This window comes from Passer montanus, unplaced genomic scaffold (genome assembly GCF_014805655.1).
Source record: "Passer montanus isolate IOZ18808 unplaced genomic scaffold, ASM1480565v1 scaffold1, whole genome shotgun sequence".
NCBI classification, from domain to species: domain Eukaryota; kingdom Metazoa; phylum Chordata; class Aves; order Passeriformes; family Passeridae; genus Passer; species Passer montanus.
This window is the reverse complement of record NW_024356504.1, coordinates 26,702,680-26,729,736: the sequence shown is the minus strand read 5'-3', so window position 1 is coordinate 26,729,736 and position 27,057 is coordinate 26,702,680. Positions and strand designations below refer to the sequence as shown.

The window sequence follows — 27,057 nt, the reverse complement described above, 5'->3', positions numbered from 1 at the left end:
AAACACTGGGGAAGTAGCCTCTTTTAAAATCAAATTTATAAGTACCTAAATGATATTAACCCCAGCAGCCTCATTCACTACTGAGCAAATTGACTTCAGCACAGCTCCAGCAGCAAAAAATTAGTGTAACACAGAGGTGAATCAATTTAATTTTTTGCCACGTGAACAGGAAGACAAAATTCCACCCCAATGAACAATCTCACCAAGAAATTCCCTCAAAATTTCCACTGTGCCAAGCTACCTTCATCTCCTCGGCATCCTGGAGTCGTGTCAGGTGCTCCTTCTCCTTGTCCTTGAAGCTGACTTCGTGCATTTTTTCTGTTTAAAGATGGAGACAGTTTTTATTTTATATTTTAGATTTTTCAATAAATTTAATTTATTCCAGGAGATGGAGTAAAGATTCTGTTCTAACAATGCAGGAGATGATAAAAAATTTTTTAAAAATTACAAAGTCTTGTCCCCACCTGCTGCTCCCTCAGAGAGGGAAAATCCCTCGTGCAGAAATCCAGAATGATTTTAAGGCTGTTATAAATTGATATAACCCAGGAGCTTAGCAAAGCTACAAGAGCTCCTTTTGATACCTGCACATTTTCCACATTAAATTGGGCGGGGAAAGCCAAGCAAACCTTAAAAATGAAGTCAGCTGGGAAAGACACAACTTGTGCCCATCTGAGGGAAGCAGTTTTGTTTGGAATGAGGGACCACTGAAATTTAGACAAATCCTTATTTTACAGAAATATTTTTGTATATTTTACAGAACATTCAGCAAGAGTGATTGGTGCTGTTTGGTAAAGGATCTGTGTGGGGTTTTATAGTTTTTCTCTAAGACACAAAACTGAGTCTCCCAAGACAGGAATGCCAAGCCCCAGGGCTGTACCTTGAGCACGTAACTTGGCCAGCTCCTCGTTGAGGGAGTCCTGGGACTCCTCCAGCTGCCTCCTCTTCTGCTCCATGTTCTGCATGTAGTCTGTCAGGGATTTGATCTTTGCTTCGTGCTTCAAAAGACAAGGAACAGCAGTGAGAGGGGAGCAGCACGGCCGTGCCCTGGCAGCTCAGGGACAGCTGTCCCACCGAAAAGGGGAGGAAACAGAACTTCCACATCCAGAGGGGATGACTGGGAGAACTCACAGCAGAATGGCTGGGAAGGAGCTAAGAGGTCAAAGCAGGCTGTGTTTTCAGAGTTTCACTTAGTAGCCTAATTTGGAATTCAGGCAGTAATCCCAGAACATCCCTGGAAGCTCCTGATTGGTGTTAAACCAGCAGCACAGCAGGTTTTTAAAAGCACCAGCCTCGAGGTGGCTTTGGGATCTTCAGCCTGCAAAAGCTCAGATGGACTCTCCCCAGCCATCCTGCTGGTTTGGTTCTGGCCAACAACCTTGAACTAGAAGGGCTTATGGGTAAATAGAAAACAGCAAAGTTTGTAGTGAAAACACCCAAAATCACACACACAGAATCACAAGGTTGGAAGAGACCTTCAAGATCATCGAGTTCAACCTGTTTCCTGACACCTCAACTAAACCTGGCACCCAGTGCCACATCCAGGCTCTGTTAAACACATCCAGGGATGGTGACTCCACCATCTCCCCCAGGCAAACCATTCCAGAACTTTATCACTCCGTAAAAGCTTTTTCCTAATATCCAGCCTATATTTCCCTTGACAGAGCTTGAGATTAAAATGTTTTTAGCAACAGACACACTACAATTTTGACTCATTTTCTTTCAAAAAGTACCCCATGGAAACCCAGGGCTTGGCCACAAATGCCACTGGTTTTACACCAATCCTCTCTTATTTCCCCTGTTTATTCACCCAGGAAATACTTGCACAGCTCCACCTGTGACAGATAGAGCTGGATCCCAATTGAGGATAAAAATTAAGATAGTCTGGATGATTGCATCTTAATTAAAAAGATTGAGTAGAACATTTTCTGATAAGAGATTGAGTGAGCCAAGCTACAGCCCACCAAGGGGACTTTCTGAGTTTGTCATCTCTTTTGGAGTGGCAAGAGGTTTTATTGTTTAATAGTGTTGATTTTTTGTGCTGGTCAATGCTTTGCCTGTTAAATGAACAGGTTTTTTCCACTTTTCTCCAAGGAAATCTTTTCCCAAACCACGTGGGGGAGGGACCACTTAAATCTACTTTCTAAAGGAACCCCTTTGGAGTTTTTCTCCCAGATTTGCCCTAAACCAGGACAGAGAGGTGTGGAAGATGTTTTACAGCAACTTCTGTGAGCCACGGAGAAGACTGACAAGAGGATCCATGTTTACCCCTAAAAGAATTTTCTACCAAGGTCATTGACACAGAAACCAAGAAAGAAAGAAGGATAAATAAGAGAAACCTGCAGCTGCCTATTCCAGTGAGCACTTTGTTTCTTGTGGCCAACGACTAAACTTAGGAGCTTCGTAAGAATGTACAAAATATAAATAATAAAAAATACATAACAAAAACAGTTTGAACAGCTCCATTCTGAAAACAAAGCGTGTTTCTTCGTATTGTCCCAGCCTCAACTATGACAGGGAGCAAAGAGAGCAGACAACACAAGACCCACGAGGCCACGCTGCTGCGCTCCACAAGGCCCGTTCCTCCCTGCTGGCACGCACATTCCATGGGGAAGGAGGCTGGCAGGGCCAGCAGGGCCTGCAGAAGGCAGGAGCAGACCCACCTGGGAGATGAGGAGCTGGCAGGCCGCCAGCTCCCTCTCGCTGGCGTTCATCTTCCTGTTGGAGTTCATCTGGGCGCTCTCCAGCTGCTTGCTGCGGTTCACCAGCGACTTCACCTCCGACTTCATCTTGCTGATGTAGAGCCGGGCCATGGTGAACTCCTCCTCGATCACGCCGTTCACATCTGCCAACTGAGCACACGGCTGCTCGCACCCAGAGCTTCTCCTGCCCTGGGAGCCAGCCCGGCGGCTGGGCCTGGGGTTTGGCATGGTTTTACAGGCCAGGGGTCATTTTAGAAAGAGAGTTTGGAGCAGGGGAGAAGAGCATAAGTCGCTTCTGAAAACTTAAAACTCATATTTGAAAGACAAAAAAATCAGAATTGGGACCCTTCACAAAGCAATGAGTGCTTATTATATCAAGGAGACATCTTCCTTCAGAATTTTTGGCTTGATTTGTCCTTTTATCTTACGTATTTTATTTTTACTTATTTGTATATTTCACATTTGTGTGAATGGATATCATACCCAGGCATTAGGATGGAAATCAGAAAAAGGCTCTTCCCCAAAGGGTACTGGCACTGCCCAGGCTCCCCAGGGAATGGGCACATTCCCAAGAGCTCCAGGAGGGTTTGGACAGTGCTCCAGGGATGCTCAGGGTGGGATTTTGGGGTGTCTGTGTGGGACCAGGAGCTGGATCCACGATCCTGTGGGTCCCTTCCAGCTGAGGAGCTGTGCAGGTTCTCCCTGAACAGTAACACAGCTCAACTTCATCTGCTTCCCCTTTTTTCCCAGCACTGCCAAGGGGAAGGGAACATGTGCTGCTTCTTCTCCCCAAAATCCTGAAAAATGACACATCTTCCAAAATGTTCAGTCTGCTCTGAGCTTAGACACATTTGGAGAAGATGCTAATTGCCAACAAATTTGAAATTATTCTCAAACGCTCCTCAGTCTGGCCTGATTTCCACTGGCAGCTGTCCCCTGAAGTGCTGACATCTCAGTTCCTACAAAAACCTGTACCAAACTGCCTCTGCCTCCATCTCAAAGATTCCCTCTCCCAGTCCCTGCTCCTACGGCCACCAGAGGCTGCTGTGACATCTCCAAAGGCTGCAGGCTGCAGCACCACAGGGACAGCAGGGATTGTGTCCTCTGCAGCAGGACAGGCTGGAGCTGCTGCTGGCCTGAGAGCCTTGGCAGGACCTCAACAAAAAGTGAACTAAAAGTAACAAAAATGTTCGTACATCTCAAAAATGTAATTAGCCACTTTTCAACCACTGCTATTTTTTCATGTGGATTTAAACAGACAAGGATGGCATTAACACCACCAAGGAGATTTTTCCAGGCCATGGAAAGCTTCCATCGCTGCCATTTAACAATGACAATACAAATATTTTCTCTGAAATCATCATTTTGTTCTTCTGCAAACGTGACAAAGTGAGCAGCCACCTCCTCTACTGTATCCTCAAACCACACAGAGCCAAAGGCAAACCTCAAAGCAGGGCTAGCCAAAATGTGCACCAAAATTCAGATCAAAAATTGGCCACCTCAGAAGCCAGTATTTTCATATGCTGGGAATTCTGGGTCATGCCAGCGAGGGAAGGAGTTGGGCTATGTGTGTGTAGTTTTGGGGGGAATTCAGACCTCCCATTAATCAGTTCAGTGACTCCTAGATGGGCTCTGGCCCCAAAAACTGAGCTGGGAATAACTGTGGGGGCTGTGAGCTCAGGCACTGAGCCTCTCCTGATGCCTCAGGTTTATCTTTTCTATTGTTCAGGCTCTGTGCTGCTTTGGTGTGCAGTTCTGAGCTTCACATGAAGGGTTGCTGAGCTCTGTGCACAGAGCAGGGACACAAAACAATTCCTGCTCCAGCTGGGCACCAAGGACAAATGATCCCAATCCCAGGCCAGGAGCACAAAGCCCGTGGGCTGCAGAGAGAAAAACAAGCAGGGTGGGACTGCAGGGGCTGCAGCTGGGGTTGGCCACTGAACTGCAATGTGCACATGGAGCAGAGCTGAGCCCAGGGAGAGACCCCGGCAGCGCTCGTGCATTTTGGGGCCATTTGGGTTCATCCTGGGGGCAGCCCTGGCTGGGCTCTGGTGCTGCCCGAGGTGCATCCATGGAGGAGATCCTTGGAGCAATCCCTGCTGTATTCTTTAGCTCTGTCTGGTCTCTGTTCTAGGTCAGCCTTTACTGGGCATCACTCCCAGCCAGACAAAAAGCTCTGCAGTGTCCCCCTGTGTGCTCAGCCAGGATTTACACAGAATGTCCTGGGACAAGAACTGCTGGATCCTCATATTCCACATCTGTGATGCTCCCAGGGCTGGAGCCAGGCTGGGAGAGCTGGGAATGCTCCCCTGGAGAAGGGAAGGCTCCAGGCAGAGCTCAGAGCCCCTGGCAGGGCCTGAAGGGGCTCCAGGAGAGCTGCAGAGGGACTGGGGACAAGGATGGAGGGACAGGAGCCAGGGAATGGCTCCCACTGCCAGAGGGCAGGGATGGGTGGGACATTGGGAACTGGGAATTCCTGGCTGGGCTGGAATTGCCAGAGCAGCTGGGGCTGCCCCTGGATCCCTGGCAGTGCTCAGAACAGGGTGGAATAACCTGGGAAAGGGGAAGGTGTCCCTGTCCCAGGCAGGGGATTTGGAACCAGAAGAGCTTTAAGCCCCTCCCAAGGCAAAGCCCCTGTGGGACTCCCTGCTTTGCTGGGGTGATTCCCTGCGGGAGGAGCTGGGAAAGCACAAAGCACAAAGCACAAAGCCCACGCACAGTTTTCACGTCGTTGGTGCCGATGATTCCCCCGATCTCCCCCAGGTCCTTCAGCAGCAGGTTCAGGATTTCTGTGGCTCTCTTCTTCTGGTGGTTGCTGAGCTCCTGCAGCTGGCCCAGCTCCCTCTGGGTCGCTGTCAGGGCACTCTGGAAAAGTTTAAAAACAAGAATTACCCTCCCCCCTGCAGGCTGGGCAGTTTTCATGGGGCATTTTCCTCATGCTTGCTGGCACAATGTAGTGACACATCCACTTCCACCTTGGCATAATCCACTTTCACAACTCACTTGCCACCAAAGGCTACTTTAGATCTATTAAATGTAGCAAATCCGCTAAGAATCTGATTTGCATAATACATCAAAGGAGGATAATCACAGAGAAATAGGTAGAGAGGGATAGAAAATTCAATTTTTTCCAATGGATTTTGTGGTAATCTGGTTTACTGGGGGAGATAACAAAGTCTTTAATGAAACAGATCTGTTAACAACAGCTCCTTAAGTTGGTGTAATGAATTAAGGGAAAAAGATGTTTTAAGCTACTAAACCAGTCTTGATTTTGCTCAGATCCCATTTTTTGCTTAAGATCAGGACACATCAGAGCTGAAAAAGCCGATTAATTTTTTTTTTCCTGATTCCTTCCTTGAGATCCCCTGGCTCCCTGTAAAATCCCAGCTCCACAGCACAGCGTCCAGCAAACCACAAAACTCTGCCATTTGCATGAGGCAGATTTTCACAGCTCTCTTGGCAAAATACAGCTTTTAAATACCCAAAACACAGGATGGCCACTTCTCACATCCAGTCTCTTGCTGCAAGAGCCACAATCTGCCACCAACTTCCTCAGAGCAGCTTCTGAATTCCCTTAATTTCGTTGTTTAATTAAGACAGGGAAGAGATGGTGACTCCAGCAGGTTTCTGGGAAGCCCTTTGGGAATATTTGGGGTGCAAGGAGAGAACCAAGAGGATGAACAAGTTGCTCTTACACTCTTCTGGGCCAGCTCATCTGCCAGCTGCTCGTTGGTCCTGGTTTTGTCCTCCACCTCCTGGGATTTCTGGTCATAATTGACAGCCAGCTCTTCCAGGGCTTGGAGCACCTCCTTCACTTCATCCTTGGCCGCCTCGTTCTCGATCTGGAGTCGGGTCAGCTCCTCCTGGATCTTCTCGTAATCCCTCCTCGTGGAGGCCAAAAGCTGGGGAGGAATATCACAGCGGCATTAAGTGACCCAAAAACTCCTTCAAAAGGCAATGTTGAAAGGGAGAAAAACAGGCAAAGAGGGGAAAAACAGGCAAAGAGGGGAAAAAAGAGTGAGCACAAATCGTGCGTGCAGGAGGGGAGAAATCCTGGAAACAGCAGCAGTTCCAGCATAAAAGCATTTGAAGGAAGCACAAAAAGAAGCTCTGAACTTCAATGAGAAAAATCTTCATCAAATCCCATTATGACCCAAGACCGAGGCAGAGAAACTGACTTTAAGCAGTATCAGAGCTCCAAAGACATTTGCTGCCCTCAATCCAGTGCTGCAGCCCAGACCAAAAAAAAAAATAAAAATCCCACAAAGTCAAATGTTCCACCAGAGGCTCAGGGCTCTGAGCTGAGCTGGGGGAAAAGAGCTCTCTGAGGCAGCCTCAAAGACCTCGTGGCTTCTCAGAAATAGTTTGATAAGCAAACCTAAGACGATTATTCTCTGTTATCATCTGAAGGACGATGCTGAGGACAGATTAGCTGCTCCTGTTTGCTGAGGGAAAATATTAATCTCAGAAGAAAATACTGACTTCACACACACTTTAGTGAGTGTTTTCAAGCTGGAAAACTTCTGAAATTTACTGTTTGCTTGCTGCCGAGGTTTCAGTGATTGTGGGAGGTCACTGTCCCTTGCCCTTGAAGCAATGCTCAGTGAGATGTTAAAGCTTTGAAAATGCAGCTGTGGTGTCCTCAGCACAACCCCAGCCCCACCAGCAGCCCTGCACTGCAGGATGATGTGGAAATAAATAAAAGTGACACCTAACATTTATTGCTAATACTGCACTTTCAAGAACCATAACAAAACCAGGCCTTGACATGGCACAAAAACATCAGACAGGGAATTGCAACAGATAAAACCAGTGCAGGAGATGTGGGAGGGCCTCATGCTCATCCCAACAGCAAAGTTTGGGCATTCTTTCACAGAATTCACTCCTTCCCAAGAAATATGGATTATGGATTGGTTTAATATTGAAGACAGTGGAATAAAACCTTCTCTGCTGAAGTGTTCAGAGTGGATTTCTCCTGATCTGCCCACCCAGCAGCTCAGTGAGACCCCAGCGAAAAAAACCCCACTTCTCTCAAGCAGACCACCCAAAAAGCAGAATGTCCCAGAAGAAATAGCCTTTTTTTGGCTCAGAGTGCTTGTGGAAAGCAGGAAAGCAGGCAGGCAGCTCTGGAGGCTGGCACGTGCCCAGGGAGGACTCAGATGTAAAGGAAATTTATCTGCCTGGTAATGCTGCAGCCTCAGAAGTGCACTCACGGTATGGAAAAAGCCATTGGATTGCCACAGCCAGATGGCATGTAAATATTTAACCAACAAAATAGCTTCAAATCATCTTCCTGCTAAACACAGATGGAGCTATTGTTTACATTTACTTCAGAAATGTTCTGTGTGAACGTCGCCATGCCCTCAAGAAGTGCTGAGCATCACCTGCAGCATGAACAAGGAGATTCTGGCTGATATTGTGTGGGAAAATGGAGCAAGGCTTTCAAAAACCACCAAAAAACCAATAAAGATGAGCTGTGAGCAAGGGGAAAAGGCCCACAGCTGCAGCCCTCCATGGATCTGTTCCACCTGGGATGGAATCTCCAGAATCCCCCAGAACACCCACCTGATGCAGCAGCCAGAGGTGAAAAGGCACCAAAAACCCCCAAAATCAGCCTCAGGTTTATAATTAACCTGCTGGCTTCATCAAGCTTCATCAAACAAGGGTTGGTTAATTAGGGGGAGCAGAGGGAGGCAGCTGCTGGTGGATCAGTGAGCTCATCACATCTCCAGGGGAGAGCAGGGACAGCTGATGTGGGGAAACACCTTGAATAATAAAATTTGATTATAATATCAATATTATTAAACCTTCTCCTTGCCAGGGAAGGGCTGCACAAGAGCTGGGACCAGGCAGAAAAGGGCTCTGGACAGCACCAGCTGCAGACATTTTGGAGTTTAGCAAAGCTGGACGAGGAATGTGCAAAAAAAAAGGGGGAAATGGGCACTGAAAACCTGATTGATCTTCCAGAGGTGGCCCTGGAACAGAGAGGGTGAGGAATAATTGTGCCCCAAACAGGAGGGAGGGAGATCACCCCAAAACCAAGGCACAGCTGCGAGGGAAATCAGCCTCGGGTGAGAAAAGGGATGGGAAAAGGAGGGGAGAAGTGAGGTGACACCAATAAACTCATAATGCACATCAGGAAATAAATCATTATAATAATACATTATAATACAATAATATATTATTGTATAACAATAATACATTATAATCATGTTGTATATTATAATACAATAATGTATTATAATACAGTAATGTATTATGTAATAAAATAATATTATTTATATTATAATATTATAATTATATACAGTATATAATATATATGTATATACAGTAATGTAGTATTATATAATAAAATAACATCTATTACTGTTATGTAATAATAAATCTTACACATTAATAGAATATGTGTATATTATATTATATTATTACAAATATGTAATAATAATGCACTTCAAGTCCATTATTATTATAGTGCACTTTAAGTGCATCATTTACTATTATTATTATTATTATTATTATTATTATTATTATTATTATTATTATTTTATTATTTTATTATGTAGTCACAAGCAGCACTGTGCAGTGCAGGGCAATCAAAATCAAATCAAGTTTTGGCAAAAGAATGAGGAGCTTCACCTTAAAATAAAATGAAATGAAATGAAATAAAATAAAATAATTAAGCAGGACATTATTATTATTATTATTATTATTATTATTATTATTATTATTATTATTATTATTTTATTATTTTATTATGTAGTCACAAGCAGCACTGTGCAGTGCAGGGCAATCAAAATCAAATCAAGTTTTGGCAAAAGAATGAGGAGCTTCACCTTAAAATAAAATGAAATGAAATGAAATAAAATAATTAAGCAGGAGATTCCCCTGGCCAGGACAGGTCCCCAGAGGGGCAGGTGAACTCTGAGTGATGAATACCAGACATGTTCATGAATAGTTGTTTTTTTCTCCAATAACACCCTGGAAACCCTCACTGAGGGCCTGGATACACACTAAAAGCAATTCCTGAGAAATACCACAGCAACATTTGGGGAATTTGGTGTTATTGCCCCATTTTGCATCCTCAGAACTCCTCACAGAAGGGAATGACTGAGTTTAGTGCTCCCGTTCCCCATCCTAAACCCAACAAAAACCAATTTTAGGGACAGAAATGATGCAATTAAAGCTTGAAGTGAGCAATCCAAGATTTTACAGCAAATCTGGGGCAGCACCAATTATCAGGTTTTTCCATCTCACAGATTGCTGTCTCTAATTGCCAAAATAATGATAATTAGTAATCTAATATCAGGAAATCTCTAATTGCCTGTAGTCCATCGTGTCTGGAAACCTGAATGGGCAGAGCCACATCAAAAATCACATTTGGAGTGAAAAATCCTGGCCCCACTGCTACCTTGGACCTCCAGCATCACTTCCCAGCAGGAGGGACTGTTATTGCAAGGACTTTTATCAAGGCTTAATGAGAATATGATGAAATTTCAAGTTGAAGCCTGGCTGACACCTTTTCCACTTGAATTTTAGCCAGTTAATATGAACAGCTGGGACAGAATCATTAAACAAGGGGCTCAGGAGCAGAATATAAAGGGATTTTTTTAGGGTGGTTTATTTATTTTAGCTTCTTACCTCCTCTTGATCCAACATTTGCTGCTTTAACTTTTCAGCCAGCTGGCTCTGCTGGTTGATTTCATCATCCTGCAATGAAACAGGGGTGGAGATCTTTAATTTCTGTTCACAGCTCTCATTTGATCTCTTTTTATTTCCTCTTTCTAGGAAAGAAAGGGGAATAAAACTTTGTGTATGTTTGAGTGGTATGAGGGGAAAGAAAAATAAATGGACATAAGTAAATATACATAAATATACCATAAAAAATATATATAAATGGAGCTCTGCTGTAAAAGCTGTCAACACTGCTATAAATTATGATGTTTTGAGTTTGGGATCCCTGTTGTTGGGATCAAATATCTTCTAATTTCCTGTGTCAAATTATTCCCATGTTTTGTAGGGAAAAACCCAAACCTGCTGCTAGTTCCCTCCAGAACAATTTACTGGGTTTTGCTGCTTTTGATGAGCAAAGTGAAAGAATGACTGAATTTTTTTGAATTTTTTTCCTTTTCCTGATCAATGTGGAAAAGCTGGAGATGGCAATCAGAGAAAAGCTGTCATTTCACACAGAAAACTGCTCTTTTCAATAGCAGGGAGATCAAAATTCAGGTTTAAACACAATTCCTCTGTGTCCACAAACAGCCAAACCTCCATATTAACAGGCAAGGACACACTGGGCTTTTTCTGCTTTTTTCCTGCTAATTACAACTGAATTTAAAATTGAGTATTGATTCATGATGAGAGCTGCCCTTTCTTTTTTTGCTGCTCTCATCCAGGGTGGTGAATGGGCTTTTTCTGGCCTTTTTCTCCCCCACTTTTCCTCTTCCCACAAGCCAAAGCTCTTAATGGCTGGAGAAGGGAATTGCTGAGAGCTTTAAGTGCCACTGATGTCCCTCAAGCTGTGCAAAGAAATAAATAAATGACCCCTCTGGGCTGTGTTTGCAGCTCCAACCACACCAACAAAAGGGGATGTATTTTCCTTAAAAATCTAGGATTTTTTTTCCCCTGGTAACTCCAAGATGACATTACAGTTTGCTGAGGGATTTCACACAAATCACTTCAGAAAAGGGAAAGCCTGGACTTAAAACTATCAGAGAACTTTGTTCTGATTTCCTGGAGAATGCTCCCAAACACTGTCTGCACAGGGAAAGGTGTGGAGAGCTGACAGGATCTGCTTTTGTGCAGTATTTGGAATTTTCCAACGGTTTCCAGCTCCCAATAGAAACAGAAGCAAAAATACACGAACAGAGCAAAAAAGGAAATAGAGTGAAAATACACAAATAGAGGAAATGGAGCAAAAAATACAAAAATCTTGGTGATAATTGTCCATTTCTACCTGGAACCCAACATTCCCACCTGGAAACCAACACTCCCACCTGAAATCTAATATTTCCACCCGGAACCCAACATTCCCACACGGAACCCAACAAACCCAACATTCCCACCTGGAACCCAACATTCCCACCCGGAACCCAACATTCCCACCCGGAACCCAACATTCCCACCCGGAACCCAACATTCCCACCTTATCATCCAGCTGCCTGTAGAGACTGGCGATCTCCTCATCGTATTTCTGCTTCTCCTCCGTGGAGATGCTGGCGACCACGGGGGTGATGTTGTCAATGATTGGGGTGTTATCACAAGGCTCCAGGTTCTTCTGGTCCTTGGCACTGATCTGCTCCTCCTCGGGCACAGCTTCTCCTGCAGGGACACAGCTCGTGAAAATGCTACAATCCCAAATCCAGGGATGGGCATTCCTGGTCAAGGAAGGGCTTTGTGCCACTCCAAATGACAAGGAAAAGGAGTGGGGAGGTGGCCACCCTCATGAGGGTGATGATCCCATGGAAATTCAAACTCCATGTGATGCCTCAGGTTTATCTTTTCCATGTTTCAGGCTCTGTGCTGCTTCAGTGTGCAGTTCTGAGCTTCACATGAAGGGTTGCTGAGCTCTGTGCACAGAGCAGGGACACAAAACAATTCCTGCTCCAGCTGGGCACCAAGGACAAATGATCTCAATCCCAGCCCAGGAGCACACACAACTGTGGAAAATGTTTTACAGCAACTTCTGTCAGCCATAGAGGTTTGACAAGAGGATCCATTTTTACCCCTGAACGAATTTTCAAGGTTGTTGACATAGAAAGCAAGAAAAAAAGGAGGACAAATAAGAAAAACCTGCAGCTGCCTATTCCAATGAGCATTTTCTTTGTGTCTCATGACCAACAAGTAAAGTGTAAACTTAGGAGTTTTGGAAGAATAAAATCCAGCAGCAGGTTGAAAAAAAGGTGGTGGTGTAAAGACTGCAGCAGAGGTGTAGAAAAGGAGGGAAACCCCCCAAATTCCAGCCTAAAATCTGCTGCCATTTAAATATCTCTTCCTCCAGGGATTTCCAGCTCCAGGATGGACCAGCACAGCCGTCTTTAAAACAACATTCAACTTTTACCTTGCACATTCCAGCACAAACACCAGCTTCCAGAGGTTTTTCTGTGCACAGCAGACACATTCCCTACAAAATCCCTGTCCCCAAGGAATATTTCCTTCAGGAACAGCCCTGGGCTACAATTACAGGCTCAGAGAAGAGGGATGGGTGAGCTGCTCATGGCAGAAATTAAATCCACCCTCACCAGAGGCCGGGGAAGGCCCTGGATGCTGCACACATTGCTCAGGGGGTGGGAAGGGTAAAGGTTATTTCCTTTTCCAGGAAAAAAACTCCAATATTTTAGCTCCTGAAAGCTTCACCAGCCATTCCTCTTGCCAATTTATCTCACTGGCAGGGGAACAGGTCAGCAGGACCAACAGATCAAAGCCCAGAGAGGCTGAGTGAGGCCCCAGAGCAAAACAAAAAGGGCAAGAAACAGCACAGCCAACTAAGCAGATGATTTTTTTTCCCCCACCTTAAACCATGGAAAAAGTGGAATTTGAAATCAAGCAGCATCAACTCTATCAAGGCACTTGACTCCAAAGATTTTCTGCCCTATTTCTGAAGGCTTGATGGTATTTTCTATTATTAATGAGGGAAATGGGAATTGATTTTTTGCTCTTGGAGCAGGGAAGGAAAGGTGGGTTTGGTTAGAATGTTCCTCAGGCTGTGGAGGATCCACCAGGACAAACAGTTTGGGATTAAATATTCCCAAAAGGAATGTGTAATTTCTCATTCATTGGATGAGAACCTCCTGCCTGTAAAACACAGAAAAACTGAGCACCTGGAAGCTGAAATGCTCAGCTCACCCATTCCCTGCCATCCTTTTCTTTTGTAGGATAAATCCTTAATTCCTGGAATCAGCTGTGCTGGTGGAATGTTATCCAAGATGGGATTGCTGGGACATTCCCTTTGTAAAAAGCCTCCATCCTTCCAGAGGATGGGAGTGCACAAGGTCAGACAAGAAATCAATAATCTTTTGAATGCATTGCTGGGTAACAGCAGCACCCAGGGAGGGGAGGAGGGTGTTTAAACAAAAGGATCCATCCAAGCTTTTCTAAAAAGAAAATAAAATAGGCTTTGAATTTTTTAAATTTTTTTTTTTTTTTTGCTGTTTGATTTTTAAAATATGAAATAAACAATTCAAATTAAGAGCTGGGTAACAGCAGCACCCAGGGAGGGGAGGAGGGTGTTTAAACAAAAGGATCCATCCAAGCTTTTCTAAAAAGAAAATAAAATAGGCTTTGAATTTTTTTAATTTTTTTTTTTGCTGGTTGATTTTTAAAATAAGAAATAACAATTCAAACTAAAGTTGTTTGCTAAAATTATCTGCCAGTGTTCCAGACTAACTTACATTTTTAAAATTTGGTTTTCAATAAAAATTCTTTCATTTGTGTGTATCCATATTCTGCCTCCTGTACCATCCTACAGCTGATGTTACAACCTACCCTGAACAGCAATTCCCCCCTTTTCTAACCAGAAAATTGGCTGATCTCAACAAAAAACTTCATTTAGAAGCCACAGGAGCAGACAAATGGTGATTCTTCTAAGCAGATGCCACTCCCTGTCATTGTACTAAAGGACTAATTAATTATTCTAATGTGAAATTCAATTATAAAAAATCCCCAAACCCAAGGTCCAATTACCTTAAAGCACAAGGATTCTCATGCCTGAGGAGAAGAGTTATTAAAAAAATCTATAATGACATCTTTCCTTTTTTTTATTACTATCATTAACAATATTAACTTTAGTGATGCCTGCTTGTGCTCACCAATTTTGGCATTTTCACTGGTTTCTCCCACACACGGCTGCTGCTTTGTCTGCTTTTTGCTTCTCCACTTTTCATTATTATTATGAAGTGTGAGTTATAATGTGAATTTAGATTCAGTGGCCAGACACAATTAATAAAAATTGTGATTTAGGGCAAGAATTCAACACAGCCACATCCAGCTCCCAGTTTTTGGCACCTACCATTCCTCCACCTGTTCAGCTCCAGCTCCAGGTGCTGGATAACATTCTTTAAACTCTTGTTTTTGTCCTTCTCCTTCTCGTACTTCTTCTTCCACTCCTCTGCTGTCAGCTCCAGGTTCACAGACACCGTGTTCTTGATGGTCTTGGCCCTGCAAACAAATCCCAGGGCAGCTGCTTTGGGGGTTTTTTCCCAGTGCAGCCATGGGGATTGGGGATTTTTCCATCATACAGAGGGGAATGAGTGGGGGAATTGTGGATTCCCCATCCCTGGAAGTGTCCAGAGGAAAGGAAAGGGGGAAAGGGGAGGAAAAGGGAAAGGAAAGGGGAAAGGGGAAAGGGGAGAGGGGAAAGGGGAAAGGGGAGAGGGGAAAGGGGAAAGGGGAAGGAGTTCCTGCCTCCCTAGGCAAAAATATCCCAAATTTCAAGCCTCCTAACAACCACCACTACTTCATTATTCTCAAAGTGCTCAGCTCCAGCCCAACCCAACCAACTGTGCCAGGAAATGCAAAGCAAGCAGAAAACAATGCCCAGCACCTACTCCAGCAAGTCCACACTGAAAAGGGAAACCAAAGCAATCAGAATGAATTAAGAAAGCCTCAGATCTTTGCCCTTCACTGCTCAGACACTGAGTCCCTTCAAATGCCTCCAGTGCTGTTGAATAAAGCAGAGGATAAGGAAAAGGATAACAGATAAACCCTCAGCAGTTTATAAAGCTCCAGTCATTTGTACTCTGTGGCAAGCAGGACTTTTATTACCTTAAAAGTATTTTTTAAATAACCACGTGCTTTTAAAATCATTTCCTAATGGTCAGGGTTTACACTTTGTCTCTGCTAAAAGCACAGCTCAAGTTTCCACTCTTTTAACTGTACCAGGGAAAAAAAAAGAAACAAATCACCACACCAGGAAGTTTCTCCTGATGATGGATGAAGCCCTCACTGACAACTAGAGTTAAAAATGAGATAAAAACATGAGACAAGATGGAGTAGAAAAAGAAAAAGCTGATTCACTACTATCAGAGGAGCACTTGTACAGTTTGATTGGTACAAGAGCTCCTCTGAAGATGGATTTCATTCCTGACATTTATTTTAATGGTGACATAACTCTTTCTTTTCCCAGGAAAAATCAGCAATCAGCCATGAGTCATGGACCTTCCCTGCAATGCCATTCAGCTCCTCAGTTGTGCCACATCAGAAAAATGAGACACAACAACCCAAAAGCCTGGGAAAAAACCCCCACTCCCAAAATTCCCACCCAAAATCCTGCCAGAGAAACCAGTCCTCCCAGGGAAATACAAATTATTTCCTTCCTGACTGTTCCGAATTCCTACAAATTCAATTGCTGTCCATGAGGATTCTGTCACAAATATTTCCCTGTTTTCCCAGCTCTTGCACTGCCATCCTGGTCCTCAGTGAGGATCACCCCCAAAATGTTCCTCCTCCCAGGAAAGTGTTGAATATTTAGCCAGGATGTGCAGAGTCAGCCAGAAAACTGCCTTGCCCCAAAAGAAGGCAAATTTTGCTCATTGCTGGAAAGAGGAATGAAACCAGGGGGAATGTAAATTGAAACTGAACTTGGCAGCTGGAGTTCAGAGCTGTTCATGCTCTTGATTTCATTCCTGCATCTCAGGATGCAGGTTTTGCTCAACACATGATCTGATCAGTGCAAGTTTGGATCTTCAATAGCTAAAAATCATCTTCAGCTCACAATGGGGAAAAAAACCTACAAAGCAACTCTTTAACCTGATTTTGCTCATGGCCACTGCCTCTTTTTGCAGTCCAGAAGCTGCACGTGGTGGAAAACAGCCCAATTTTTAACAAAGACAAAGCTATTGTATCCTCAAACTGTTCAACTCTCTTTAAACACTCCTAACTTGCTAGTATTTTTCCTTTCTGCTACTACACAAATCAAACAAAACGAGTAATTTTCCAAAGGATCCCAGTTCTCCTCAATTACCACAAAAGCAGTAATTGCATAATGAGCCTGACCTATTTCTGCAAACCTTCCCAATGCATTTCATATCACTCTTGTCAATAAACACACATGGAGGAGATATTTTCTTTCTGGATCCTTCCACACTTCTTATTCCTCAATTGTCCAGATCCTCCAAACATCAGATCCATGAGTTACCATGGCAAGCTCTCAAAGTTGTCAATATTACAGAGCCCACACTCTTTAATTTTCCTACTTTTTAGAGATATTTTTTAATCATCCCTGAGGTGGAATTGAAGAAGACACCTCTGAAAAGCATCAACAGCACTGTTAGATAAAGCAAAACTGATTTTTTCCACAGAAAACTGCCCAGTGCCTTTATCTTCCTTAGCAGGCCAAAAACAACATGTGGTGGAAAAAAAAACCAACATTTTCACAGCAAGACAAATGTATTGTGTTCTACAACTGCTAAATTTTATTTTGCACAGTCCTAACTTGCTGCTATTTTTCCTTTCTGCTACTACACAACTAAAACAAAATTTAGATTTTCTGAAGTCTCCAATAAAGCAAGACTGAATTTTTCCACAGAAAACTGCTCAATGCCTTTACCTTTCCCATAAAATTTCAAGGAATTGAGATAACACTTTGTACTTCCTGCAGGAAAATCAACCAGGAAGGAATCCAAGAATTCCTTCTAGACATCCTTCCATGGATTTCCCAACCCTTTCCCACTTTTCAACCCCACTCTGCTCCCAAGCAGAGCAGCTGCTGGCCAGCATTAACCTCGATTTTCCTGGAGGATTTTCCTGCAATCACTGGGAATAAAGACCAAGCTCTCTGAAGTTCTCCAGATGTTTTACCAAAAAAAAATCTCTGGATTCCAAAGGATGAGGGATTGTATTGTGTTGTGCAATTGCTAAATTTTATTTTGCACAGTCCTAACTTGCTGCTATTTTTCCTTTCTGCTACTACACAACTAAAACAAAATTTAGATTTTCTGAAGTCTCAAATAAAGCAAGACTGAATTTTTCCACAGGAAACTGCTCAATGCCTTTACCTTTCCCACAAAATTTCAAGGAATTGAGATAACACTTTGTACTTCCTGCAGGAAAATCAACCAGGAAGGAATCCTTCTAGACATCCTTCCATGGATGTCTAGAAGCAGCTCCTGGCCAGCATTAACCTCGATTTTCCTGGAGGATTTTCCTGCAATCACTGGGAATAAAGAGCTAGCTCTCTGAAGTTCTCCAGATTTTTTTACCAATAAAAAAACCCTCTGGATTCCAAGGGAGGAGGGATGCCCATGGGACTCACCTCTGGCCAAACATCAGGGTGGATTTGGTCTCGGCCTCGTTGAAGACGGAGGGGGAGCAGCAGATGACGATGGTGGTCCTGCAGTTCCCCCCCAGGGAATCCTGCAGGATCCTGGTCATTTTGCTGTCTCGGTAGGGAACGTGGGTTTTCTAATCCAAACACAAGCAAAAGAGCAATTCTTTAAACCAGTGGGGTGAGGGAGGAGGTGAGTCCACGCTGGCAGGAGTCACAGTTTGTTGTGACTGTGCCCAGATTTGGGAGCTGCTCCAGCGCCATCACTGAGCATTAATTCCTCATCTCAAACAGCCAAAGTGCCACTGCTTTGTGACAATATTTTGTTTGTTGATATTTTATTAACAGCCAGTATGTTCTCCCTCCAGAGCTGAAATGTTAGCTCCTTTTACTCCTTTCCTGTTATTCCCTGAGGATGGCAAAAAGCAGGTAAACAAAAACCCCTCCTCACCCCCAGGCAGGATTACTTACAGTTCCCTCTGCCAAGGCCGAGATCACATTGCCCAGAGCAGACAGAGACTTATTGATATTTTTAGCTTCATCCAGAACTGCCCCCTCTGCTCCAGTTTTGCTGACCTGCAAAGAGAGCAGGAAAGAGTCAGGTTCTGCTCCAGCACAAAGCTCCAGCCCTGCAAAGCTGCGCCTAAAGATGCTCCTGGAGGAGCAAAGCCTGGCTTAGCTTTTTAAAATTCAGGAGAATTTTACACCAACTTTTACATCCCATTTTTATACCAACTCTTATAAATTTTTTGCTAGTGCAAACCTGGAATAATTCCATTTTTCTCCTACTCCAAGAGCAAGCTGTAATTTTATTTAATTCAGGGAGAATTGTATTCAGGGAGAAGTCTGTGCTCACCTGAGGGCGTTTGGGAACCCCTCCCAAGGCCAAGCTCTCCTTACAGACAGGGAGCACCACCCCAGTGCCCCCAAAATGAGCATCTTGTCTTTTTATCCTTGCATGGACCCAAAAACATCAAAAATCATAGATTTTGTTACTGGCCACTGCCTCCTTTAAAAGGCAAAAAACAAGACGTAGTGGAAAACAACCCAATTTTCACAGCAAGACAAATGTATTGTGTTCCACACTGCTAAGTTTTATTTTACACAGTCCTAACTTGCTGGTATTTTTCCTTTCTGCTACTACACAAATAAAACAAAATTTGGATTATCTAATGTGTCCAAATACAGGATAAATCCATTTTTTTTCTCTACAATAAAACTATCTGTACTCTCACCTAAAAATGCCCCATGACATGAAGGAAAAGCAGTTGTGTCTTTTAAGAAGACAACCTACCCAAGAAATCCATATTTCAGATTTTCTGTACCAAAACAAACCACAAAAGTTGATTTTCCAGAGGAGAGGAGTGACTTCCCAGGCCCTCATTTTGTAAACATCATAAAGAGCTTTTAATTTAACAAATCTGTGCAATCATAGACATTAACATGATTAATTACTCTGACAAATCACTTTTTCATTGTACCCATGGGCTATCAATGAACGTGTCCCAATGAGCAACCCAAAATCCCAATAAAGCTGATTTTAAACACTCCAGAAGACACCAGAATGAGAACTGGGAAACATTTTTGCATTGCAGCACTGTTCCAAACCATTACTCTTTTGGTAAATAGATAAAAGTAATTTTCTGGGGTTTATTTTTTCTACATTGGAAAGCAGAAATAGTCACCACAATCAAGATTCAGGGAACTTTGAGTAGAATTGAAAATTGCATTAACTGCTGGGATATCATTCATTTAATATGTGGAATAATTACCAAAAAACCTAGAAACAGGACATGACAATGTAAGCAAGTTAAAATATGTCTCATTTGATAAATTATTTTTTAAATTATATTAAATTATATAAAACATTATTTCTATATTAATATATACATAAATTTCATATTATTATATCTAAATTATATTAAAATTACATTCCTTTTTTCAGCTACACAGATGTAAATGTGAATAAAAATACACTGCTTCAACTCACTCCACTATACACGCAGGTTTTGGGAGGGTTGTCCTTCATGCCAATAATTCTGATCTACTCCTTTTCTCCATCCCACATTCAAAAATGAAAATTAAAATATCCTTTTTCATTATAATCAGTGAGACACCCTCCCATCCTCACTGCGGGGTCCAGGGGAGGAAAAAGGAGAATTGACCTTCTCACTGCCAGCCAAGTCCACCAGGTAGAGCTTCCCACTGAGCTTCTTCTCCGTCTCCACGTTCTCCTGTTTGATGTTGATGAGGAAGATGCTGTGGCTCCTCGAGCTGTGCTCGTTCATGTCTGAAATCACAGGGCACGGCTGCTGTTAAAAATGCCCTCCAAACCTGGCAGGGAATTCCATCCCATCCGAGCCGGCCCCACCGAATTCCCAAATCCCAGAGAATCTGGGCAGGTCTCGGTGTAACTCACAGGATCCAGAGGATTCACAGAATCACGGAATGCCCAGGTTGGAAGAGACCTCCAGGATCATGGAGTCCAGCCCAGCCCCAGCACCTCAACTCAACCCTGGCCCCCAGTGCCACATCCAGGCTGTGTTAAACACACCCAGGGATGGGGACTGCACCACCTCCTGGGCAGAACATTCCAGAACTTTATCACTCTTTCCATGAAAAACTTTTCCCTACTATCCAGCCTGTATTTCTCTTGGTGCAGCTGCAGGCTGTGTGCTCTGCAGACAGAGCCCAGCCCCAGCTGAGCACAGGCACCTTTCAGGAGCTGTGCAGTGATGAGGGCACCCCTGAGTCTCCTTTTCTCCAGGCTGAGCCCCCCCAGCTCCCTCAGGGTTTGTGTTCCCAGCCCCTCTCCAGCCTCCACTGGATGTGCTCAGTGTCCCCAGGTCCTTCCCAAGCTGAGGGGCAGGGCTGGGCCCAGCACTCCAGGTGTGCCCTCATCACTTCAGGGACACGGCAGAGTGACCTCCCTGCTCCTGCTGCCACCCCATTCCTGTTCCAGGCCAGGAGCCATTGGGATTCTTGGCCACCAGGGCACTCTGCTGGTTTGTGTCCGTGTCACCCAACACCCCCAGGCCCCTCAGGGGTTCCTCTCAGGGTTTGTGTTCCCAGTTCCTCTCCAGCCTCCTCTGGATGTGCTCAGTGTCCCCGGTCCTTCCCAAGCTGAGGGGCAGGGCTGGGCCCAGCACTCCAGGTGTGCCCTCATCACTTCAGGGACAGGGCAGAGTGACCTCCCTGCTCCTGCTGCCACCCCATTCCTGCTCCAGGCCAGGAGCCATTGGGATTCTTGGCCACCAGGGCACTCTGCTGGCTCGTGTCCGTGTCACCCAACACCCCCAGGCCCCTCTCTGCCTGGCACTGTGCAGCCACACCGTCCCCACCTGTGGCACTGCAGGGGTCACTGTGGCCAAAATGCAGGACTGGGCACTTGGATTTATTAAACTCCATCCCACCGGGCCCTGCCCATCCCTCCAAGCATTCCAGGCCTCCCTGCAGAGCCCTCCTGCCCTCCAGCAGATGGACACAGCTCCCAGCTTGGTGTCATCTGCATATTTACCAATTAAAATCTCAATCTCTCCTCCATGTCATCAATAAAACACTGAACAGAGCTGACCCCTGGTGCCTGACCCAGCTGGATGCTGCACTCCTCATTGCCACCCTGATTTTTCAAGGTTTTCTAACCCTTCTGATGTTTACATCCTTGTAACAAACTTTCTCACACGCTTTCCTGTAAATACTCATCGTTTTGCATTCTCTTATGGAGAATTTATTTGCTTTAATAACATACTATATTTGTTTATTTATTTATATACTTCATTATTGTACAGTATTCTACTTAGTAAAATACTGTAGAACTCACAGCTTGGAAAACTGCAATATATATATATAATATATTTATATAAACATATACAATGATACACTATATTTATATATATTAATATATTGTAATATTAATAATATATAATGTATTTATATAAATTATTTGTTTATATAAATTATTTTTATATATAAATAATATATTTTATATATAAATATATAAAATTATATATATAAATTATATATTTAAAATAAATATATATCATATATAATATATATAATATATTATATATATTTAAAATTTAAAAAATTGTTTGAAAATAAAATATATTTTAAAATAAACCTCTGATTCTAAACACGAAATAGCATTTCAAACACTTTCAACCCCAACCTTGAGAGGAACAAAATAACCCAAGAATCAAGACTGAGTGGAGAGCTCACAGCCTGCAAGGGAGGATCCATAAATCCCCTGGGAGCAGCCCCAGCCCCTCCCGGGGAATTGCAGGATTTGGTTAGTAAAATACTGTAGAACTCACAGCTTGGAAAACTGCAATATATATATATAATATATTTATATAAACATATACAATGATACACTATATTTATATATATTAATATATTGTAATATTAATAATATATAATGTATTTATATAAATTATTTGTTTATATAAATTATTTTTATATATAAATAATATATTTTATATATAAATATATAAAATTATATATATAAATTATATATTTAAAATAAATATATATCATATATAATATATATAATATATTATATATATTTAAAATTTAAAAAATTGTTTGAAAATAAAATATATTTTAAAATAAACCTCTGATTCTAAACACGAAATAGCATTTCAAACACTTTCAACCCCAACCTTGAGAGGAACAAAATAACCCAAGAACCAAGACTGAGTGGAGAGCTCACAGCCTGCAAGGGAGGATCCATAAATCCCCTGGGAGCAGCCCCAGCCCCTCCCGGGGAATTGCAGGATTTGGGGACACTCACTTGTCACAGCCACGTGCCTGTTGGCCTTCCCCTCGTCGATGACATCCAGAACTTCCTCAGGGCTGGACACAAACCTCTCTGTGCAGCCCTGGGGACACGAGGTGGCAGTCAGCAATGCTCCTTTAGCACTAATGAGCACACAGTAATTAGGAGAAGCATCAGCAGCCCCCAGGATCCCACGGACCTGACCCCACCTCAAGGTGACTTCCAGGGAAATTTGGGACCAATTTTTCCCACAGATTAAAGACTCAGTGAAATCCAGACACACAGCATGATATTTTCCACAGAAAACACAGAATAACATGTTTTCTGTGGAAAATTTTCAATAACAACATATATTCCTAATTTGGGTTAGATTTCATACCCAAGTTAATTTAATTTAATCAACCCCAAGTTAATTTTTCTCCCTCAAGCGACAATACAAAGTGCAAGTCCTTCTCTCTCAATGCAATAAATTATTTTATCAATTTCTTTTTGCTCCTCAAGCTGAGAATAAACAGGAAAATGTTAGATAGACATTATTTAGGCTCACATATGTTCGTGTCAAGCATATTGCAATCAAGTGAGGGCCTAGAAAGTCATAAAACAAATCCCTACCCCAACCAATCTACTGAACTATTGCGAGATTACAGCACCCATGCAGCAAAATATTAAAGAACAAAATTGCTCAAGTTGTTCTCTTTCATATCTGACATGAAAGGAGAATCTGAATACTTAAAATTTAACAGCATCCTAACAAAATGGCAATGTTCAAAGTCAGGAGAATAAAACAAACATGATTCGAGCCCATGAATATTTCAGGAAACTTGTTTAAACCCAGGAACCAACACAACCCGAACCTTCAAGGCTTCAAACAGGAGTTGAATTATTTCAGCAAATAACACTGGATGCAAATGGAAATGTGTAAATAAATGCATTTGTGGGAAAGAATGAAAAGCTGAGGGTTAAATTATTCTTTTACCTTGACATAGGGGACTCTGTTTTTATCTTCATGTACAGCGAGGTTTGTCTTTGACACTGGAGAGAGACGTGGAGATCATCAGGAATATTCCAGGAGTAATAAATACATAAAAGTGTCAGCTCCAGGCATGACAGACACATTTTGAGGATGGAAATTTGTATCTGAGATCTGCAGTCATTCCCCACTCCTTCTGAACCTCCACTATTTCCCACACGCAGGAATCATTTCCTGCTCTGTCAATCTTGTACCTGCTCATTTAAATTTCACTTTGGGGCACAAACCTTTTGTTTATTGCTTGGGTGAATGAAATCAACCCAGACTAAGCTGGGCTTTGGCAAAGCAGAGGAGACAGGAGAGCAGCCTGGAATTCAGAGCAGCTCAGAGCTACCTTTGCAGCCATTTCTACCTTTTCAGAAATATCTTCCTTTACAGCCATTTCTACATTTGCAGGTATTTCTACCTTTGCAGACATTTCTACCTTTGCAGACATTTCTATCTTTAAGAAATGTCTACCTTTACAGCCATTTCTACATTTACAGACATTTCTACCTTTGCAGCCATTTCTACATTTACAGCCATTTCTACCTTTGCAGACATTTCTTCCTTTACAGCCATTTCTACCTTTGCAGCCATTTCTATAATTACACATATTTCCACATTTGCAGCGCTTTCTGTGCTCACACTGATGAACAAAACTCACTTTATTAACACACAAGCTGCAGAGGCAGAGACACGAGCTGTGAGAGGAGCAGATGCTCCCACCACACTGCCTGCCAGAAGCGAGGGATAATTCTCAACCACTCCCTGCATTTTGAAATCTATTTTTTTAATCATTTTTCCTTGAAGAACACCCCTTGCCAAGGAGCCCCAGCCCTGCCTCGTGGGATCCTCAGAGCTCTCAGATCCACAGCAAAGCTCTGCAGAGGCAGGTGCACAGATCAGATGGCTGAAACTGCCAAATTCTCCAGTTTAAATTTAATCCCCTCCCAAATAAAGTCACTGCTCCCCCTCAGGCTTTGGTGCAAAGCTCTGGATGAAGCCGAGGCACTCAGTAAAATAAACACAGAACTTACCATCAAGCAGGTCCCTTATTTTGTCCAAATATATCTCAAAGTAGGAAACCTAATTAAATAATCACAAACATCACAGGTTTAAACGTTGCTGATTTAATGTCTTGCTGCCTCTGTGTTTCCATCCCTGTCAAAGCACCAAACTAAAAATAAAAACCCAACCTCCCACTCAGTTTGAATTCCATCTTTCATGGGAACACATTTGTACCTTGAATGGTTTACAAGCCATTGATCTCCCTCCATTTATCAATGGAAAAGTACACAAAAAAACCTGCAGGCAAACCTTATCTTCTTCTTTTTCTTTTTTTTTTTTTAACATAGGCAAAATTGACAAAAAATATTGAATGGAATCAAACCAATGCAGCTCCTGCCATATCTGTGCAGCTGCAGGTTTGGGGATTGTAAAAACTATACATTGATTTTCACCGCCCCAAAAAACAGAGAGCACCTTCACCATTCCATTTCCATAAGCCTCAGCAACACATATTGAATTAAACTTTCAAATGAAGCACGTGTGGTGCTTCTGCCTTGAATGAAATCCAAAGGAGAGAATGAAAATGAGCTTTGCTGTAACAAAGAGACACAATTGTCCTCAAAAAAAAAAAAAAAAGAGAGGAAAATGATGGAATGAATGAGTTTCTTAATAAAAGGGGATTTGACCCACAGAAAGAAACAAAAATATGTGAGGGGAGAGGGGCCTAACCCTTCCCTAATGAGGGTTTTTCCAGATTATTTAGCTGGAACAGCACATGGCTGCATTCTAGGTATCAATAAACCCCTGGTATTTCATCAAGTCTCCTTTCCTCTCATTTTACTATCCAAGGTCTCTGTAAGTATTTCATGTTTATTAGGAATATTTTCAGTTTCATTTTGGAATATTTTTTCTGTCTGTGCCTCACTGCTGAGAAGGTTCCCAATGCATGACCAAGCCCTTCCAGAAGCTGGTTCAGAGGTACAAAATTATTAAAATATTAATTTATAGACTGACATTTCTGTCCTCACACTGAGTAACTTCACAAATATTCCTCTGGAGCCACTTCAAGGGATTTAATGCAAATAGCACAAAAAAGTGTGGCTTTTAATCTTATCTCTAAGTTTTAGGTGCAGAAAACTCTCGGTGAGCAGCAGGAGAAGGGACAGTGGCTTCACACCCTCCTGTGCTCAGCTCCTGCAGATTTTAGGTCTGGCTTAGTTCTGGGGCAGGGATGACACAGAAAATTCCTTTTCCCTGCAATCCATGGCAGTTTTAGTGATATTCCCATTTTTCTGGTGTCTGCTTGGACAGGAGCTGCAGCCTGACCCCAGCTCTGCAGCTGGGCCAGAGCTGGGAGCTCCCCAGGACCCCAGATGGGCCCTGGGAATTCAAGGTCACTCCCAAGAATTTGGGAGCTCACACGGCTGGGATCAGGGAAAGGACATGGAAAAACATCAGAAAGAATCCAAAAATCCCTTCTGAACACGTTTCCATGGATTGCCCAAGCTCTCCCCACTGTGAATCCCACATCCTGGAGACAGGATGTCAGGATTTTCCCCAAATGTTCGTGGTGTTTATGGTCAGAACCAGCAGGGTCCAATCTCTGGAGGAGCTGCAAAAATCAATTTTTGCTTCCAGCAAACCTGAGCTGGACAAACCCTCCAGAAAAAAAACAACCAGGAGCAACATCACTAATAAATCTTGGAATTTGTGTTGTGAAAGGGATGGAGGAGAGGGAAAAAAAAACCCACAGAAGATGACAAGGCAGATTCCCCATGGATTTATCCCAACCAAGCCATCCCACAAAAGGGGTGACTCCATAAAAACTGCACACAAAATTCCATGTAAATTCACCTTGATGTGGAACTCCAGGTTCTCATCCATGGAGTAGATGTGGTCGAAGATGTCGTGGGCGATCCTGGGGATGATTCCCATCAGCTGAGGGTCGTGGAGCTTCCCCTGGGACACAAACCCCAAAGGTGACACGGGAATCCTCCTGCTGCCTCATTTTCATTTTGTTATTAAATATATAGGAGGGCCTTCTGGATTTTATAGATATAAAAATCTATATTTTAGACTGGAGTTAAGGAAAGCCAGGTGTAAAGCTGAAATGTGAGGGACACTCAGCCACAGCTGCCACTGCTTAAATCAGCAGAAATCTCTGTGGATTTTTATTTAAAATAATTTTTTTAAATTTTATATATAATTTATATATATATATATGTATGTATATATAAAAAAAATCAATATTTTAGACTGTATTTAAAGAAATCCAGGTGTAAATCATGGGCACTCCTGGGGA

At 42.9% G+C, this 27,057-nt stretch overlaps 1 protein-coding gene across 1 annotated transcript in view; it reads right to left on the bottom strand.

The window, feature by feature from the left end:
* Positions 1 to 27,057, bottom strand: part of KIF5C (kinesin family member 5C) — a 72,756-nt gene that overhangs the window by 14,545 nt on the left and 31,154 nt on the right. Inside the window, exons 4-18 of the mRNA XM_039700032.1 lie at positions 26,610 to 26,714; positions 24,785 to 24,833; positions 23,712 to 23,767; positions 22,751 to 22,838; positions 20,124 to 20,248; positions 18,430 to 18,534; positions 17,947 to 18,095; positions 14,704 to 14,852; positions 11,842 to 12,017; positions 10,338 to 10,406; positions 6,395 to 6,601; positions 5,418 to 5,564; positions 2,661 to 2,849; positions 878 to 995; positions 242 to 318 (exon numbers count right to left, since the gene is read on the bottom strand). Of these exons, the coding sequence (XP_039555966.1) occupies positions 242 to 318; positions 878 to 995; positions 2,661 to 2,849; positions 5,418 to 5,564; positions 6,395 to 6,601; positions 10,338 to 10,406; positions 11,842 to 12,017; positions 14,704 to 14,852; positions 17,947 to 18,095; positions 18,430 to 18,534; positions 20,124 to 20,248; positions 22,751 to 22,838; positions 23,712 to 23,767; positions 24,785 to 24,833; positions 26,610 to 26,714 (1,809 nt within the window). The remainder of the gene's footprint in view (positions 1 to 241; positions 319 to 877; positions 996 to 2,660; positions 2,850 to 5,417; positions 5,565 to 6,394; positions 6,602 to 10,337; positions 10,407 to 11,841; positions 12,018 to 14,703; positions 14,853 to 17,946; positions 18,096 to 18,429; positions 18,535 to 20,123; positions 20,249 to 22,750; positions 22,839 to 23,711; positions 23,768 to 24,784; positions 24,834 to 26,609; positions 26,715 to 27,057) is intronic.